Source organism: Sphaeramia orbicularis, chromosome 11 (assembly GCF_902148855.1).
Source record: "Sphaeramia orbicularis chromosome 11, fSphaOr1.1, whole genome shotgun sequence".
NCBI lineage: Eukaryota > Metazoa > Chordata > Actinopteri > Kurtiformes > Apogonidae > Sphaeramia > Sphaeramia orbicularis.
Window position 1 is genome coordinate 12,078,420 of NC_043967.1, and position 20,191 is coordinate 12,098,610.

At 34.7% G+C, this 20,191-nt stretch overlaps 1 protein-coding gene across 1 annotated transcript in view; it reads left to right on the forward strand.

Moving 5' to 3' along the window:
* gabbr2 (gamma-aminobutyric acid (GABA) B receptor, 2) overlaps positions 1-20,191 on the forward strand; it is a 526,760-nt gene that overhangs the window by 473,824 nt on the left and 32,745 nt on the right. The window contains 5 exon segments of the mRNA XM_030147570.1: positions 10,318-10,542; positions 11,947-12,025; positions 12,028-12,069; positions 12,072-12,130; positions 14,861-14,990. Of these exon segments, the coding sequence (XP_030003430.1) occupies positions 10,318-10,542; positions 11,947-12,025; positions 12,028-12,069; positions 12,072-12,130; positions 14,861-14,990 (535 nt within the window).

Consider the following 20,191-nt stretch of genomic DNA (forward strand, 5'->3'; position numbering starts at 1 on the left):
ATTAATAGATTCTTAATATATTATTATACAGTTAATTAATGCTTAATGATGCACTAACTAATGTTAACCCTTTCATGCATAGTGGTCACTACAGTGGACAGCTGATCAAAGGTGTTTTCTTGAATATTTATGGATTTGTTGTTTTGTGCATCATCCCATATGCTGCAATTTATACCATTACTGTAACTTTACTGTAGATAAACCTGATCTGCAGTAACATGTTCGAATGGGGGAAAAAAATGCTGATTGTTACTAGACTGAAATAAACAGTTTTTGTTTGTTTTGTTTTTTTCTAAACAAAAAGTTGTTTGTTTTTTTGCATATTATCTCCATGCAGGTATGTTAAAATGTGAGAACACATCAGATTAGCACCATTAAAAATGTTTTAATTTCATAGTTTTCATGTAGTATATCAGTAAATACATGTTTCTTTGCTTCTAAAATCAAACGCATGGTGTCCAGCCGAGTGAACATTTTTGTAACTCTGTGATTAAATAGATTCATTAAAAAAATCTATCGCCTTTTTTTTTTTCATGCCTAAAGAGGAATAAAAACACTCCAGAAAAAAATCTTGATTAAAGTTCTTATAATTCATGCATGAAAGGGTTAATTAAAGGACCCTTATTGTAAAGTGTTACCGAAAAAGTGAATATAAAATTGCAAAAACTAAAAATTGGATAAGAAAATAGAATAAACTTTTTACAGTTTTACAAAGTAACATAAGAATATAGCGAAGTAGAATTAAAAAAAAATAGACAAAATGGTCAGAATATGAATAGAAAATATGAATTTATGTATGGTTGACATATCATTTTTAAGGCTTCTCATATCTAAATCCAGGCTGGATTTACATCAATCATTTCTATTAATTCTATTATCCTCCTGAGACCCCGGAAAAGGAACATTTTCTGCCTTTTTACATTAAACAATTGTCTTGATTGGAAACTGCATAATGCAAAAGTTTTTTCAGATACATTTGGACCCTTTCATGCATAGTGGTCACTACAGTGGACACCGATTCTCCAGCCCGCGGGCTGAAAAAATTATATTAATATTCATCTACTATAAAAAATATAATAAATCAGGACAATGGATGTTTTTTTCAACTTTTGCTCAAAGTTTAGACCCTAATGTTAATAAAAGTACATCAAAAGTGTATTTTAGTGCAAACTTTAATGTTCAAACATGACTTTTAATCTTTGTGGGGTGAAATATACGCTATAAAAACAGGCAAGGATAAAAAAATTCTAATTTCTCTTCTAGTTTGTTACAGTTTACTCAGGCATAGTAATAGATATAATATTTTAGACAATGGGAATAGATTCTGTGAGGTCTGTAAATGTCCATAGACACCAAGAACATCCATATGAACCTTATTATTGTGGAGTAATTCTTCATGTACTTTGGGTATGTCTTTTTAGGCGTTTTTCCCCTGAAAATATGGTCAGGGTTAAACAGGTTAACTGCTTATTAATACCTCAACTAATATGGTACCATATGCTAAGTAATGCATAATAATGATTGATAATATATTATGAAACAGTTGATGAATGCTTAATAATGCACTAACTAACATTAATTAAGGGACCCTTATTGTAAAGTGTTACCCTTTAGTCATGTTTTCTGGAGTACTGGGGTTTTGTTAACCCTATCATGCATGAATTATGAGAACCTTAATCTTTTTTTTTTTTTTCCTGAGTGTTTTTATTCCTATTTAGGCATGAAAAAAAAAACAATGCGATTGAATTTTTTTTTTTATGAATCTTTTTTTCACAGAGTTACAAAAATGTCCACTCAGCTGGACAGCATGCATTTGATTTTTGAAGCAAAGAAACATATATTTAAAACCCATCATCATAAAGTGATATACTGTGTGAAAACTATGAAATATATATATTTTTAATGCAGCTAATCTCATGTTTCCACACATTTTTATCATATTCTAATGCTAGTTATGGAGATAGCGCGCAAAAAAAAGAAAACTTTTTGTTTCTTTGTTGTTACCTCCGCCAAGGAGGTTATGTTTTTGCCAGGGTTTGTCTGTCTGTCTGTCTGTCTGTCCGTTAGTGTGCAACATAACTCAAAAAGTTATGGACAGATTTTGATGAAATTTTCAGGGTTTGTTGGAAATGGGATAAGGAAGAAATGATTAAATTTTGGGGATGATTCGGATGAATTCCTGGATTCTGGATCACTTTGAAATTTTCGTTAACATTGTGGTAAATGGGGCCAAAATTTTCGTTTCCCAATATCTCGCTTAATTATTGACCAAAACTCATGAAATTTAACTCAGGAATTGACAATGGGGTCCTCTATCACATTTCAAAGGCTGATCCGGATCTGATCCAGAAGGCGGATTTTATCTCAATTTATATAAAAATGGGGGTGCCCTTACTTTTTGGCCCTACTGTGCCTTAATATTAAAGGTAGAAATTTCTGACAAGCGCCATCGTGTAGCTCAGTCAGTTCCACATCGGGAGTATGCCACCGGATTTCATGTAGCTTTAATACTTAAGGAGCTAGATCCAGAAGAAAACCGCCATTACGAGAAATGTGATTTTCGTGAATAACTACTGAACTAATAAGGATATAATTATGAATCCAGTTGCTAATGGTATGTTTTCATGGTCAAGGAATCTTAAAATATAGGTAAATAAATATGGGACTAATATTTATGGTGGAAATCACAATATGGGGGAATTGTGCAAATCTCATGCAATTTGACTCAGGGATTTACAATGGGGTGTTCTATCAAATGGCAAAGACTGATCCGGATCTTTCAAAAAGTTATGGACAGATTTGGATGAAAATTTCAGGAAATATTGATACTGGCACAAGGAACAAATGATTAAATTTTGGTGGTGATCGGGGGGCACTGATCTGCCTTGGCGGAGGTCTGTGCTCTCAGAGTGCTTTTCTAGTTTTGTTTTTGTTGCTTCTTTTTTTAGTCTTGTTTTCTGGAGTACTGGTGTTTTGTTAAATAAAACTGTCTAACTTTTGTCCCCTACAGAGGACATATATGCATTGGTGGGTCTCAGGAGGTTCTAAAGGTCAACCCAGGGCTGATCAGACGTCAGGGAAAAGCAGAAATTATATACACATAAATAAGGACCAACTGTAAACGCTGCGCCCCTCATTATGTTTATAGTGGAGATGAAGTGTAGGAGTGAGACAGAGCAGCAAATCATCTAAAACAGACTGAGAGAAAGCAAAGGATGACGATTAAAAAAAGAAAAAAGAAAAACAAAGAAAGCCAGAGAGATGGAAGGAGTGAGAAAATGGTAGGGTAACGAGCAGAAGTGCTTTCATGTAAAATAATAAGAAAGGAACAAAGAAGTGGGGGGGGGGGGGGTAGCAGAAGTTTCCATCGAGTGATTGACGGGAGCCTCAATCAGAACGTGGCATAAAAAGGGGACGGCGTCGACTCATCCCACACACACACACACGAACACACACATGAACATCCCACACATCATTATTAGCACACACACACCTGAGCTGCACTAATCCTCTGTGCCTGCTCCTTTAATGCTGCCGCTGTCATTCCACTTACTCTTATTTCGAGTCCAATGAGGAGGCAGGATGTCTGACACAGGCCGACATGAAATATTCACAAGGCTAAACAGGACGGATGCCCCATGTTCCATGTTCAAACTAAACTATTGGATCTCAGTAAATACACGTTTACAGGCCTGCAACGTCAGGCTGCTTTATATGGGGGTCTTTAAAGTACTTTTCAGCCCCCTAAGGAACCTGTTCTGAACCTGTTCGACCTCCCAGTACTTTAATCAAATGTGCAGTAACTTGTTTTTATCTCCCAGTACTTTTATTACCTCCGCCAAGGAGGTTATGTTTTTTGCCAGGGTTTGTCTGTCTGTCTGTTTGTCTGTCCGTTAGTGTGCAACATAACTCAAAAAGTTATGGACAGATTTTGATGAAATTTTCAGGGTTTGTTGGAAATGGGATAAGGAAGAAATTATTAACTTTTGGGGGTGATCCGGAAGAAATCCTGGATTCTGGATCACTTTGAAATTTTCGTTAACATTGTGGTAAATGGGGCCAAAATTTTCGTTTCCCAATATCTCGCTTAATTGACCAAAACTCATGAAATTTAACTCAGGAATTGACAATGGGGTCCTCTATCACATTTCAAAGGCTGATCCGGATCTGATCCAGAAGGCAGATTTTATCTCAATTTATATAAAAAATGGGGGTGCCCTTGCTTTTTGGCCTACTGTGCCTTTAATTTGGATAAAAATTTCAGGAAATGTTGATACTGGCACAAGGAACAAATGATTAAATTTTGGTGGTGATCGGGGGGGGGGGGGCCCACGGGGGGGCCCACTGATCAGCCTTGGCGGAGGTCTGCGCTCTCCGAGTGCTTCTAGTTTTATTTTTTTCTGATACAGTACTTTATTTTACAAGTGTGTATTTGTGTCTGTCTGTGCAATAAATGTTTTTATATGTTTTAACTGTGTTTATGTTTAGCAGTGTTTATTTTTAGCTGTGTTTATGTTGTAACTGTGTTTATGTTTTAGCTGTGTTTATGTTTTAGCTGTGTTTATGTTGTAACTGTGTTTATGTTTTAGCAGTGTTATGTTTTAGCTGTGTTTATGTTTTAGCTGTGTTTATGTTTTAGCTGTGTTTATGTTGTAACTGTGTTTATGTTTTAGCTGTGTTTATGTTTTAACTGTGTTTATGTTTTAGCTGTGTTTATGTTGTAACTGTGTTTATGTTTTAGCTGTGTTTATGTTTTAGCTGTGTTTATGTTTTAGCTGTGTTTATGTTTTAACTGTGTTTATGTTTTAGCTGTTTTTATTTGTTTTAGCTGTGTTTTGTTTTAGCTGTGTTTATGTTTTAGCTGTGTTTATGTTTAACTGTGTTTATGTTTTAGCTGTGTTTATGTTGTAACTGTGTTTATGTTTTAGCTGTGTTATGTTTTAGCAGTGTTTATGTTTTAACTGTGTTTATGTTTTAGCAGTGTTTATGTTTTAGCTGTGTTTATGTTTTAGCTGTGTTTATGTTTTAACTGTGTTTATGTTTTAGCTGTTTTTATATGTTTTAGCTGTGTTATGTTTTAGCAGTGTTTATGTTTTAGCTGTTTTTATTTGTTTTAGCTGTGTTTATGTTTTAGCTGTGTTTATGTTTTAGCTGTTTTATTTGTTTTAGCTGTGTTTATGTTTTAGCTGTGTTTATGTTTTAACTGTGTTTATGTTTTAGCTGGTTTATGTTTTAGCTGTTTTATATGTTTTAGCTGTTTATGTTTTAGCTGTTTATTTGTTTTAGCTGTTTTTATGTTTTAACTGTGTTTATGTTTTAGCTGTGTTTATGTTTTAGCTGTTTAGTTTTAGCTGTGTTTATGTTTTAGCTGTTTTTATTTGTTTTAGCTGTGTTTATGTTTTTAGCTGTTTATGTTTTAACTGTGTTTATGTTTTAGCTGTGTTTATGTTTTAGCTGTTTTATGTTTTAGCTGTGTTATTTTTTTAACTGTTTTTATATGTTTTAGCTGTGTTTATGTTTTAGCTGTGTTTATGTTTTAGCTGTTTTATGTTTTAGCTGTTTTTATATGTTTTAGCTGTGTTTATGTTTTAGCTGTTTTATTTGTTTTAGCTGTGTTTATGTTTTAGCTGTTTTTATTTGTTTTAGCTGTTTATGTTTTACCTGTGTTTATGTTTTAGCTGTGTTTATGTTTTAGCTGTGTTTATGTTTTAGCTGTGTTTATGTGTTAGCTGTGTTTATGTTTTAGCTGTGTTTATGTTTTAGCTGTGTTATGTTTTAGCCGTGTTTATGTTTTAGCTGTGTTTATGTTTTAGCTGTTGTTATGTTTTAGCTGTGTTTATGTTTTAGCTGTTTTTTTATATGTTTTTAGCTGTGTTTATGTTTAGACTGTGTTTTATTTGTTTTAGCTGTTTTTATATGTTTTAGCTGTGTTATGTTTTAACTGTGTTTATGTTTTAGCTGTGTTTATGTTTTAGCTGTTTTATATGTTGTTAGCTGTGTTTATGTTTTAACTGTGTTTATGTTTTAGCTGTGTTTATGTTTTAGCTGTGTTTATGTTTTAAGCTGGTTTATGTTTTAGCTGTGGTTTATGTTTAGCTGTGTTATGTTTTAGCTGTGTTTATGTTTAACTGTGATTATGTTTTAGCTGTGTTTATGTGTTAGCTGTGTTTATGTTTTAGCTGTGTTTATGTTTTAACTGTGTTTATGTTTTAGCTGTGTTAGTTTTAGCTGTTTTTATATGTTTTAGCTGTGTTATGTTTAACTGTGTTTATGTTTTTAGCTGTGTTTATGTTTTAGCTGTTTTTATATGTTTTAGCTGTGTTTATGTTTTAGCTGTGTTTATGTTTTAGCTGTGTTTATGTTTTAGCTGTGTTTATGTTTTAGCTGTGTTTATGTGTTAGCTGTGTTTATGTTTTAGCTGTGTTTATGTTTTAGCTGTTTTTATATGTTTTAGCTGTGTTTATGTTTTAGCTGTTTTAGCTGTGTTTATGTTTTAGCTGTGTTTATGTTTTAGCTGTGTTTATGTTTTAGCTGTTTTTATATGTTTTAGCTGTGTTTATGTTTTAGCTGTGTTTATGTTTTAGCTGTTTTTATTTGTTTTAGCTGTGTTTATGTTTTAGCTGTGTTTATGTTTTAGCTGTGTTTATGTTTTAACTGTGTTTATGTTTTAGCTGTTTTTATATGTTTTAGCTGTTTATATTTTAGCTGTGTTTATTTGTTTTAGCTGTATTTATATTTTAGCTGTTTATTTGTTTTAGCTGTATTTTTTAGCTGTTTTTATTTGTTTTAGCTGTGTTTATGTTTTAACTGTGTTTATGTTTAGCTGTGTTTATGTTTAGCTGTTTTTATATGTTTTAGCTGTGTTTATGTTTTAGCTGTTTTTATTTGTTTTAGCGGTGTTTATGTTTTAGCTGTGTTTATGTTTTAACTGTGTTTTATGTTTTAGCTGTGTTTATGTTTTAGCTGTTTTTATATGTTTTAGCTGTGTTAATTTAACTGTGTTTATGTTTTAGCTGTGTTTATGTTTAGCTGTGTTTATGTTTTTAGCTGTGTCTATGTTTTTAGCTGTGTTTATGTTTAACTGTGTTTCTGTTAGCTGTGTTTAGTTTTAGCTGTTTTATATGTTTTAGCTGTGTTTATGTTTTAGGTTTTATTGTTTAGCTGTGTTCTGTTTTAGCTGTGTTATGTTTACTGTGTTTATGTGTTAGCTGTTTTATAGTTTTAGCTGTGTTTATATTTTAGCTGTGTTTATGTTTTAGCTGTGTTTATGTTTTAGCTGTGTTTTATGTTTTAAACTGTGTTATGTTTTAGCTGTGTTTATGTTTTTAGCTTGTTTTTATATGTTTTAGCTGTGTTTATGTTTTAGCTGTTTTATTTGTTTTAGCTGTGTTTATGTTTTAGCTGTGTTTATGTTTTAACTGTGTTTATGTTTAGCTGTGTTTATGTTTTAGCTGTTTTTATATGTTTTAGCTGTGTTTATTGTAACTGTGTTTATGGTTTTAGCTGTGTTATGTTTTAGCTGTGTTTATGTTTTAACTGTGTTATGTTTTAGCTGTGTTTATGTTTTAGCTGTTTTTATATGTTTTAGCTGTGTTTATGTTTTAGCTGTGTTTATGTTTTAGCTGTTTTTATTTATTTTAGCTGTATTTATATTTTAGCTGTGTTTATGTTGTGTTTCTGTTTTTGTTCATGTGTTTTTTTGATTCCTTGACTCAGGGAAACGCCCAAGAATTCCAGTGTACCTATACTGCAATGTATCTGTGCAAATAGCAAATAAAGTCTATTCTATTCTTAAAAAAAAAAAAAAAAAAAAAGCTTTATCTTATCGCACAGGAAATCGTTGATGGTTTACATCATGGCTGTCAAACTCATTTTAATTCAGGGGCCAAATTCAGCCCAATTTGATTTCAAACCAGTAAAATAAGAACATAATAACCTATAAATAATGACAGCTCCAAGTCTTTCTTTGTTTTAGTGTAATAAAAAACATTAAATTATGAAAATATTAACATTTACAAACTACCCAAACAAAAAAGACATGAATAACCTGAAAAAAATGAAAATTCATAAGAAAAATAAGTGCAATTTTAACAATGTTATGTCTCACCTTATCATTTGTACACATGCTTTACACACAATGTAACACAAACATTTGGTAACGGGAATAATATTGTTATAATTTTGGAATGTGGAACGAAGATAAGAACAATTTATACAATATTATGTCTCTGCTTATTATTAACATAACTTACAGATCACAGTGGACCTACAAATGCACAAAACATATTATTGTAAAAATAGTTAAAACTTAATTTTCTTTAGACATTTCAGGTTGGTCATGTTTTTTCAGATTATTCACATTTTATTGTCAAGGATAGTTTGTTATGTAAATATTTCATAGTGTATTTTATTGTTTTCACATTAAACCAAGAAGAAATGTGTAGTTGTCATTATTTAAAGGTTATTATGTCTTTATCATGTTGGTCTGTATGCAGAACCTGAACTAAAATGGACAGATAATATAACTTTTTGCACAAATTCCTCCTGCAGGCTGGATTGGAACCTTTGGTGGGCCGCTTTTGGCCCACGGACCACATGTTTGACAGCCTTGGTTTACATAATTGCTTTTCATAAATCTGTCTACATTTCTGCTTATGATTTAAAAGTGTGATGCACCAATAAATATGCCAAACATCAGCACATCAGCAAATAATGTGACATTCGCCAAAGGCAGGATGATGTTTAATTAAATCCTTATTTCTTCTTGTTTCCCTGGCACAAAGTGGATAAATAGCTTAATGAACAACACAGAAGAAGAGAAAAAATGGTATTTGCCGGTGGCCATATTATTATTTTAAACATCAGTATTGGCATTGAACAAGAAATTCACAATTGGTGCATCCATGTTTTAAAACGGAGCGCTGTTATCTCACACACCTGAGCTGCACTAATCCATGATGACAACTCCTTTAAAGCTGCAAACTTGTTGTTTCACTGATATAAAACCGAAGCACGCTCAAACGCATCAAAAACAGGACAACAACCTTCAAAAGGTTTTGTTTATCTATTTCTGGTGTCAAGTTATGGAACAATCTAAGTGAGGAACTCAAGCAAAGTCCAAATATGAACCAGTTTAAGGAAATGTACAAAAATATTTGTTTAGCAGTTACAGTTGATAAATGATAATTCTCATTATTGACTACTGTCATTTACTCATTGATATGACATAGGATTAGAGGCAGAGAAGCCTATGGGAATGTATATGTGTGTGGATGTAACAGTGTGTATATGTACTTGTACATGTATATGTAAGTGTATGTGCATGGGGATGTATATGTCGAGGCCCAAAACGGAATCTGGCCCGATTCAGAATCAGGCCGGCCCAGAATGGAATTCTGTTCTAGGCCGGCCTAGAATGGATCCTGCTGCTATAATGTTATTTTTATACCATGTTTAATGCAAATGATCCATAATTCCATAATTTGTCATAATTTTACATTTTCAGTCTTACATACCTTGATAGTCGATTTCACTGTACCACATATTGGTGGGGAGTACCACTAAGTTCTATTTGTAAATAAAGTGTATTATAGTTTACAATTAAAATGTTATTTGTTTCATTTTTTTTTCACATATTTGCAAACTCCATGTATTGATTTTTGTAATAATTTAGATCGTTTGCATTAAACATGGTATAAAAATAACATTATAGCAGCAGGATTCCATTCTAGGCCGGCCTAGAATAAAATTCAATTCTGGGCCGGCCCGATTCTGAATCGGGCCAGATTCCGTTTTGGGCCTCGACATATATGTGTATGTATGTATATGTATACTTATATGTAAGTGTATGTATATGATGGTATATGTGGATATATATGTGTGTGTGTGTGTGTGTGTGTGTACATATTGCTGGTTTAGACAAAGGGGTGAGCGCTAATAAGCTATGCTTCCGCTTCTTCTCACTCCTTTTCAAATATGACTCTTTTTTCTTTTTCTTTTTTGTATTATTATTTTTTGCTTCCTTGAATTTTCATTTCTATATTATGTTGGGCAAAGAAGTCAATTAGTAGCAATCAGGAAGCTTGTATCAGTTCCACATTTGAAATAAATTTTAAAAAAACAAAAACAAAAAAACAGCAAACACTGGAAATTTGTCACAGTTTGTTATTAAACAGAATGTTAAAACAGTTTAATGACAATGACTGAGACAGACCCAGACAAACATTTCAGATCATCCATTTTGTTTTGTGTGTTTATGTTTGTGGAACATTCCAACTAAAAACTTTAAATGTACATTTTTGCCTCTTTCGCCAACAGTTGTTCGGTTGTTTCCTGGCGTGGGAGACGAGGAACGTGAGCATCCCTGCCCTTAACGACAGTAAATACATCGGGATGAGTGTGTACAACGTGGGCATCATGTGCATCATCGGTGCTGCGGTGTCCTTTCTGACCAGGGACCAGCCCAATGTCCAGTTCTGCATTGTGGCGCTGGTGATCATCTTCTGCAGCACCATTACACTCTGTCTGGTCTTCGTTCCCAAGGTCAGATTTTATGTGAAACAGGAGCATGTGTGTGTGCATATGTGGATAACTGCACCACATTTACTCCCACCACCACAGTTGCATGTTTTATCTGAAAAGATAAACATGCAACTAAAAAAATAAAACCTCAAGTATTAAATATATATGAAAGTAAAAATGAAAATAAATAATTGATTCAAAAGAGTTACCGAAGTGAATCAAAATATATTTAAAGCTATACCGTATGATGTGGCATTTTACACTTTTCTTTTGTCATCTTAAAATGCTCCTAATAAGTGTGTGTCAAACTAAAATGTAAAAGAAATCCACCAGGTATTGAAACTCAAAAATGTTTAATTCTCATATATTTCTGATAAAAGTCTGACCAATCATTTTAGTCGGTCCGAATGAATAACTGGCCGAACCTGACTGAGCCTCCTGTCAATCATCCATTACGGCCGTCCAGCATCCAATCCATTATCTCCGTCTCACATCCGATATGTGTCCCTCTGAATCTGACGCTTCACTGGCGCTGCTTCTCCTGTCACTGACCACAGTCTACTGTCTAGGATGTGTTTGGATAGAACTGACATGCACATGTGGAAGGGAAAAATCGGATTTATGAACAGAAACGACAACTGAGGGGCACAAACAGGAGTCTGATGAATGAAGGATGGAGATAAAAGTCCGGAAGTCAGCTGTACTGGACTGAACAGGTCTGCATAAAGCTCAGCTTTTATGACGGTGGGACTCATACAGGTACATGTACATGGTGTCACACATGTAAGATGATGTAGGATGATAATTGTATGGACTATGAAACTCAAATGTCCACGGAAAATTCGCAGAGGCCGCGCGTTCACAGTGTGCGCGCCCATCCCCTGGGCACTGCAGTGAAGACACTGACCCAGTACTGCACAGACCAGGTCTACTGATGGAACAGGAGCCGTGGGCCCGCGGCAGGTGGATGATGCATCTGATTACTGAGGGAGGGGTCCGCGGACACGCCAAAACGGACCAGACCTCCGCCTCTGCTTCCTCCTCTGTTTCCATCGCGCATCAGGAGAGAGGAGGAGGAGCCTCAGAGCTCAGGCAGAGGGAAAGGGGCGGGGCTTTGGAGGGAGGCGGGTTGTTCATGTTCAAACTTTTACTAAGTGTTGTGAGAAATGCCACATCGGTAGGTATAGCTTTAATCTGAAAAAAACTTTTCATACTCTATTTTTATTGGAATACATTGTTGTATTTTTCAAAATTCAAGATCAAAACTTAAATTTTCAGTTTCAAATTTTATATTTTCATATACAAAACTATGGCCCTACATCGGCTCCATAGCGGTCTGCGCTCTCTGAGTGCTTTTCTGGTTTAGTTCATTGTACTCTTATTCCAGACAGTTTCTGTAACTACTCCCCATTTCCCCTCTTTCAGGTAATCACCATGAGAACAAACCCAGATGCAGCCACTCAGAACCGGAGGTTAAAGTTCACCCAGAACCAAAAGAAGGAGGACTCAAGACGTCCACCTCTGTCACCAGCGTCAACCAAGCCAACACTTCCGACTAGATGGCCTTCAAACCGATAACCACCGCCTCCGCATGAGGGATAACAGAGGTGTGGAGCTGTCAGTCATATTGCACCTGTTTTCACTAAACATGTCCAGTTATAAACGGCCTGATCACAATCAAAGGTACCAGAAAGGGCGCACATACAGATACAAAATAATAATGCTCTGTCAAAAAATCAGACAGGCCATTTTATTTGTCTGATATTTCTCTTTTAAGTCCAAATATTTTTGTATTATGGTGTGTACTAAAAATTTCACAGGCTTGTACCCCTGTCAAATCCGAAATTATTGGGTGTACGGACACTCCAGCCTAATAGCCTCCATATTTAATGCCTACAAAGATATACAAATGTTTCAGCACTCAGGATAATCATGCATTGTTTATTGCATAGATGTCGTGTCCAAAGCATGCGTGCCGAAAAATTCCATATATTGACAGAAACATAAAATTAGACCCACATATTTTGATATGGTGTACGGACTCTACCAGATTGGAATGGAAATCTGGCTTACCACATGGTCGCATCTGTTAGATCTGTAACTAAGTCTTCTGGTACAGGAGGAAAGAAACATTTGGAACAAGTTATAACAACATATCTATAAGGCATATACGCCATTAGGGATGTAACGATATGAAAACTTCATATTATGGTTATTGTGACCAAAATTATCGTGGTTATCATTATTATTGTGGTATTATTGAAATTGTGCTCATAATGTTCTAAAAGTACTAATACGCACACTGAAACAATTTAACCAAGTTGTATTAAAAAAACCAAAAAAAAAACCCCCAAAAAATAATAGACACAATGTACTTTCTGTTGCAGAAACATTCAAGTATTAACCCTTAGTGGTCTGAGCCCTATTTTGTCCGTTTTTCAGTCCTTTTGATTTTGCCTTATATACTATATAAAGAAATGTTTACAACACACATGTTCCATATCTTTTTTTCAGCACAACTTCATCTATATCATCTGTCTATTATTTTTTCACTTTAACCTACTATATCAACATAAAAGGCCAGAAAACACACACACAAAAAAAAATATAAAATCCGATTTGAAAAATGTATATAATTTATTGCATAACTAGCACACAGATACTTAACGAACCTTTTCAAAGACTTTAAAAGTGAATATTGGTTCCAAATATTAGGTATAGAAAATCAAAATTGTAATAAATTAAAACCATACTCAAATATTTAACATTAAAAGCAGATCTTTACATGGGGTTTTTTCCCCTAAAAGTGCAATAATCAAACATGGTTATCATGATAATTAGAATTTAAACGGTAATACTAACCGTCTGCAATTTTACTGCGGTTTATCGTCATACTGGTAATTGTTACATCCCTATACACCATATTATTAATGGAAGTATATTGGTGTATGGACACTACATGAATTTTGGTGAACAACGCACCATTGAAAACATGCGGTTGGACGTAAACATTACCAAATTTTCTGCAGCCAGGGAGCATACCAAAATCTGTCTAGTTGTGCATATTTAGTCATAATAACACTGAAATAACAGGTTCCTATTCTATTATTACAATTACAGGGCTGTAAAAGAAGGGTTTCCAGAACAAACTGGTTGATTGTCTTAATACTGAAAATAAGAATTGATAATCAAACAGCTGTTCAACAAAAACGATCAATAAATGAACAACAACGTGATGTGTGTATTTTGTAATAAAAAGACACAGGAGTTGAGTAGTAATTATTTATTGTGTTACAAAACATGTACAATAATCTTGCTCTCTTATAAAAATAAAATTGTGCACATGTTTTCACGTTCATTGGGTCGCCATTTATCAGTTTTTATCCGATTTTCTTCAAATTTGAAAGATTGCAAGATCTAGTAATAAGATGGCCAAATAAACATTTTGGGAATGGTTTTGGGGGGATCTTTTTGCAATACTGATTAATAACTGATGCAAATATACTTGTGCACCTTGATTGTGATCAGGCCGAAGGGAAACGTGTCACAGTTAGGAGCAGAGTTACCAAATGTAGGTTATAAAACCAGACTAGGGCACATGTGTGAAGCTTTGTTCAGAGTCTACATCAGAATAGTTTCCTTTCCTGTTCGTATCGAGATGACATTTGTCCAGGAGTTTCAGCCACTGGAAGTAGAGATACAATCCAAAGGGGAGGGGTGTGGAGCAATAACTGTTGAACAAAGGCTTTTATATAAATTAAAGGTAATTGAGCACAGGTTTACCAATGGAGGTAGAAGGAGAAAATCATTAACATTATTGATTCTGCTTTAGCCGCTGCATTTTCAAATATTAGACTATTCATTAACTGTTAATTAAGAGATTCATTTACACAAGATGATGTTTTCAGCCGGCTTTTTTAGGCCACATGTTTATTTTCATATCTATTCGGTAAACATGTTTGGTCATACTGACATTGAGCAGTGTTTGGAATCATCTCCTGAGAATCGTCTTCTATCAGATGTCCCACTTACGAATTACCGTTGTCCTTCATGAGTGCAGTTACATAAGTTAAAAAAAAAAAAAAAAAGGATCCAATTGGAAAGAAGGAACCCATTCTGCAGTGAGTGGAGTTTATTGTACACAGATCAGACTCAGCATGGGGGTAATGTTTAGCTGATAACCTTGTGGCCTACTTAAGTTTGGCTGTCAGAACATGATTTATGGAAACCTGATGAAACAAAAGGCTACATTTTAGCTCATAATATACAATTTTCTGCTTTACTGACTTGTACACACAAAAAACACAAAAAAACAATACTTCTTTTATGGCTTAAACAGCTGGACAAGGAATTGGAGGAAGTGACCATGCAGCTGCAAGACACCCCAGAGAAAACTCCCTACATTAAACAGAACCACTACCCAGATGCCAACAACATCCTCAGCATACGCAACTTTACAGACGGCAAAGGTGAGAAAGACTTGTTTGTTTGTTTGTTTGTTTTTTTAATCAGAGCTGCATGGGCCTTTCTGTGTGGAGTTTGTATGGTCTGCCCATGTGTGTGTGTGGTGTGTGTGGTGTGTGGGGGGGGGTTCTCTTTGGCTTCCTAACATCATCCAAAAACATGCACCTTAGTAGGTTAACTTCTCAATCTCGTCCATAGGTGTATTAGTGGTGGATCCAGAAAAAATGGAAGAAGCTGATCTAAACTATTTTTTTTTTTTTTGTAATTATCTTTTTTATTATTATTATTTTTCAGTCAGCATCATCTTAGCATTTTACATCATTTACATAACTTCTATGTATGTAAAAAGGAAAAGAAAAAAAACAAAAAACATAAAACATTTTCAAACAGGGGAGCATTGACAGGAATAGTAAAAATATACAAAGCTACCCAAAAGATAGTTAAAGGGAAACAACACATATTTCACATTCCATTCTTTTCCCCTGTATGAGATGAACATTGAACATTTAAAGTATAGCACGAACCCAGGGTTTACATGGATCTATATGCACAATACTCTTATTCAGTGTAATCAGCTCTTAATAGTTTTATAAAATCAACCCATTTTTTCCAATACTTTGTGAATTTGTCTAAATCCAGTCTGACGGAGAAAGTCAACTTCTCCATCCTATAGATGTCATCTATAACCTCTATCCACTTCCATTTTTGGTGCATCCTTTTTTAGCCACTTCCTAGTGATGGCTTTTTTCCCTGCTACTGACAATATTCTGAATAAATATTTGTCTTGTGAATGTGTATCCCCTGGTTCTCTTTTCCCAAGTACACTGAACAAAAATATAAACGCACCACTTTTGTTTTTGCTCCCATTTGTCATGAGCTGAACTCAAAGATCTAAAACTTTTTCTGTGTACACACAAGGTTTATTCTCTCAAATATTGTTCACAAATCTGTTTAAATTTGTGTTAGTGAACACTTCTTCTTTGCTGAGATAATCCATCCACCTCACAGGTGTGGAATATCAAGATGCTGATTAGACAGCATGATTTTTGCACAGGTGTGCCTTAGGCTGGCCACAATAAAAGGCCACTCCAAAATGTGCAGTTTTATCACACAGCACAATACCACAGATGTCACAAGTTTTGAGGGAATATGCAATTGGCATGCTGACTTCAGGAATCTCCACCAGAGCTTTTGCCTGTGAATTGAATGTTCGTTTCTCTACCATAAGCCATCTCCAAAGCTGTTTCAGAGAATTCATGAAGAAGACTGTGCGAGGAAAATGGTGGTCACACCAAATACTGACTGGTTTTCTGACCCCCCTGGACCACCCAATACAGTAAAAGTGCACATTTTAGAGTGGCCTTTTACTGTGGCCAGCCTAAGTCACACCTGTGCAATAATTGCTGTCTAATCAGCATCTTGATCTGCCACACCTGTGAGGTGGATGGATTATCTCAGCAAAGGACAAAGGAGAAGTGCTCACTAACACAGATTTAGACAAATTTATGAACAATATTTGAGAGAATAAACCTTGTGTGTACATAGAAAAAGTTTTAGATCTTTGAGTTCAGCTCATGAAAAATGGGAGCAAAAACAAAAGTGGTGCGTTTATATTTTTGTTCAGTGTATATAGATTAAAAAGTGAATGGAAATTGGACTTTAAAAATTTTCTCCATGCTTTTCTTCAAATCCTGCCAAAAAGGCACAATATAAGGGCAGTCCCAAAATATATGAAAATGATTGGCTTTACTTTCACCACAAAGTCTCCAACTTCTTGTATCCTGAGATTTCTGCGCTGGTGTAATAAATATCTCATAATGTTCTGCCAACCATATTCCCTCCATGATAGGGAGCATGTTATTTCCATTGTTGCTCACTGATATAGTCCCATTCCTCCTCAGATAACGTTCTTCCCACCTTTTTTCACACTTTGCTTTTATATACTGTATTGTTTCCTTTTAAATTTTCCACTTCTTTATACAGTTTTGATATTAATTTCTTGCCTGAGTCTGATTTATATGCTAAAATTGAACAGTTTAATTATCCCTGTGTCTGCCTCCTTTAATTTTTTCATAGTTTGCTCCATATAATGTCTCATCTGAAAATATCTGTAAAATCGATCTAAACTATTTAATACCTGTTGATTCATTAAACCTACCAATCCATGCTTTAAATCACATAAAACTGTATATATTTGGACCACAGCGTAGAGCTGGCTTTAACCCTTTCATGCACAGTGGTCACTCCAGTGGAAAGTTCTTCTCCAGCTGTTCTCTTGTATATCATGTATTTTATTGCTTTAGTTCCATATCAGCCAACACGTGGACACTTAAATGCATCATCCCATACACTGACATTCAGACAATTACTGTAACTTTACTGTTCTAGATAAACTTGATCTGCAGGAACATGTTTGCAAGTAAATCAATTCCTTGTTATCATTATGAGACTGTGATTAACAGTTTTGTTTTTTTTTTTAACAAAAAGTTTGTTTTTGTGCATATTATCTCCATAAAGTGAGTAATAACTTATATCAGAGTATGTTAAAATGTGACAAAACATCAAATTAGCAGCATTTTAAAATATTTTATTCATGGTTTTCACACAGAGTATCAGTAAAGAAATGTTTCTTTGCTTCAAAAATTAAACATGGATATTTTTGCCATTCCATGAAAAATAGGTTCATAAAAAAATTCAATCGCAGTGTTTTTTTCATGCCTTAACAGGAATAAAACACTCACAAAAAAAAAATTTTAAAAATCTTGATTTATGCATGAAAGGGTTAATAAGGTTGGCCTTAGTTATGGCATTGAATTCCATTACAATCCAAATCATTTAAAATTAGAAAGAACAGGATACAGCAGACGTATAGACCTATGTTTAACAATTTTATGTGATCCACTCAATTGCTGGCTGTGTTCCACGACAATTCAAAGATACTGAATAGTCAGCCCACACAGTTATATACTTCCCACTGTATAAATACTAGTCCTGTAACGGTACACGTACTGAACTGAACCGTTTCGGTACACCTGTTCGGTTCTGTACACAGCTGTACCAAACAGCACAGTATGTTGAGAAAACAAAAAGGAACTAAAGACATTGTTCGATGCGGAACTTTAAATCTGCACAAGTTCCACACGGACATATTGAAGGAGCACACATTGACCCGAAATATGAAATAGCAGCTGATATAAGGTAAAAAAAAAAAAAAAAAAACAACAAATATGATGTGAACCTGGAAGGAAGAGACTGCAGACCCTCCACCATTATTACAGTCCAGTTTGGATCAGTTCAGGTCCCAGTGAAAGACAACAACGGGGACAGAGCTGTTAATAAGACGGACGTTGTTTGGCCCCAAGGAACTACGGTAGTTCTAAAACACTTACACTAGCTCTGTCTGTCTGTCTCTCCCTCTCTCTCTCACACACACGCTGTATAACAGAGGAATAGAACCTGGAGTTGGATGTTGAAAGTACATAAAGTTTAACTTTCGTTTCACGCCAGCGTTAGTTACGTTAGTTATGGACCCCCCAACCCCGACCAAAAAAAACAAAAAACAACTCAGCTCAGAGGGAACTGGCAACCTGGACGCTGAAACGCTACCGACTTGGTGATTGACAGATAGATGATGGGCAGAGCATCAGACCAAAACATAAAATAACAACATAAACATTCCTTGTGGGCTGATTGTTAGCTTTTCAAATGTGAATATCTGTCTGGACTACTACTGTCCGTGATATCAGTTTTTGAAATGAACATGATTCCTTAAAGTCTGGTGACATTCAGGGCTATTTTATGGTTATTTAGAACATAATTCTTACATACAGCTACTCTAATTATCGTAAGACATTTCAGGATGTTCTTATTTGTTCAGGTTATTCACATTTTGTTGTTAAAGGACAGTTTGTTAACGTAAATATTTTCACAATTTAATGTTGTTTTTTGAACTGAAAAATGTGGGGTTGTCATTATTTATAGGCATAATGTAAAATTGTTTTATCACATTAAACCTAGAAGAAAATTTGGAGTCCTTATTTATAGGTTATTATGCTATTATTTTACATGAGATCAAAATTGGTCTGTTTGTGAAATTTGAGCTAAAACGAGTTCAACACCCTTGACTGTTAATATCTTCAGGGTAATTTTTGCACTTTGCAAATTCATCTCGTATTGGAACCTTTGGGGGGTCGGTTTTGGTCCGCGAGCTGCATGTTTGACACCCCTACTCTAGAGGATTAAACAGAGAAAATAAATGAATGCACATTTAAATTACTATTTTACATCACTAGTCACTTTTCCATTGACCCTCAAATTGTGCAAGTATAACTTGCGCATAAAAATTTACTTAATGGAAAAACAATTTTGCCAAAAGTCTCATTTTTCGGTTAAAAGTTTTTGTGCTGACAAGAGGTGATTTTTCGGGCATAGCGCTAATGGTATATCACGCAAAACTGCAATGGAAAGACCTTTTTTCGCAACTAGAGTCAGGTGAATTAAAAAAAAACGGATGTTGACGTATGTTACAACAAGCGAAGAAGAAAAAGAAACATGTTGCGGTATGTGTGGACGCACCAGGAAACCCGATCATGTTTTAATTTAGTACAAGATAGAGGGGTAATATATAATAATAATGAATACATCTGTAAATCAACACCATATTTACATTCGTCGCCATGTTTATGGAATGGCTTCTCGTGTCATCTCACGATAATAAATAAACAAATCATCGCATTTGTGATTTAATGGAAAAACAGACATTACGCACTTCTGTTTTGTTGACATTTAGTAAATATCGGTAAAGTTTTGCGCAGATGTCCAATGGAAAAGCAACTACTTTTGTATAGTTTCTGACAACAGAGCCTGAGGATTAGTCTGGTATTTCAAAAAATGAAAAGGCAGCACATTCAAAACCTCCACAGTTTTTACCCCAAAGGTCTATTTATTAGCATCTAGTGTAATGGAAAATCTGGGATGGCCAAAATAACGTTGCACTTTGGTCTTTGCCTGGTATAAGCTCCACAATCACTGGGTTCAACATGCGGCTGTGTTGTAACTTTTGCCCTTGTCTATAGTGAGTGAACTGAACCTGTATTCCTCAGATGCTTGGAGGCAGAGTCAGTGCATTATGGATCAGCATATTTTTTTGTGTGCGCTGCATAAAATAAATAAGTGAAATGTGACTTGACTTGGAGATTTGAGATAC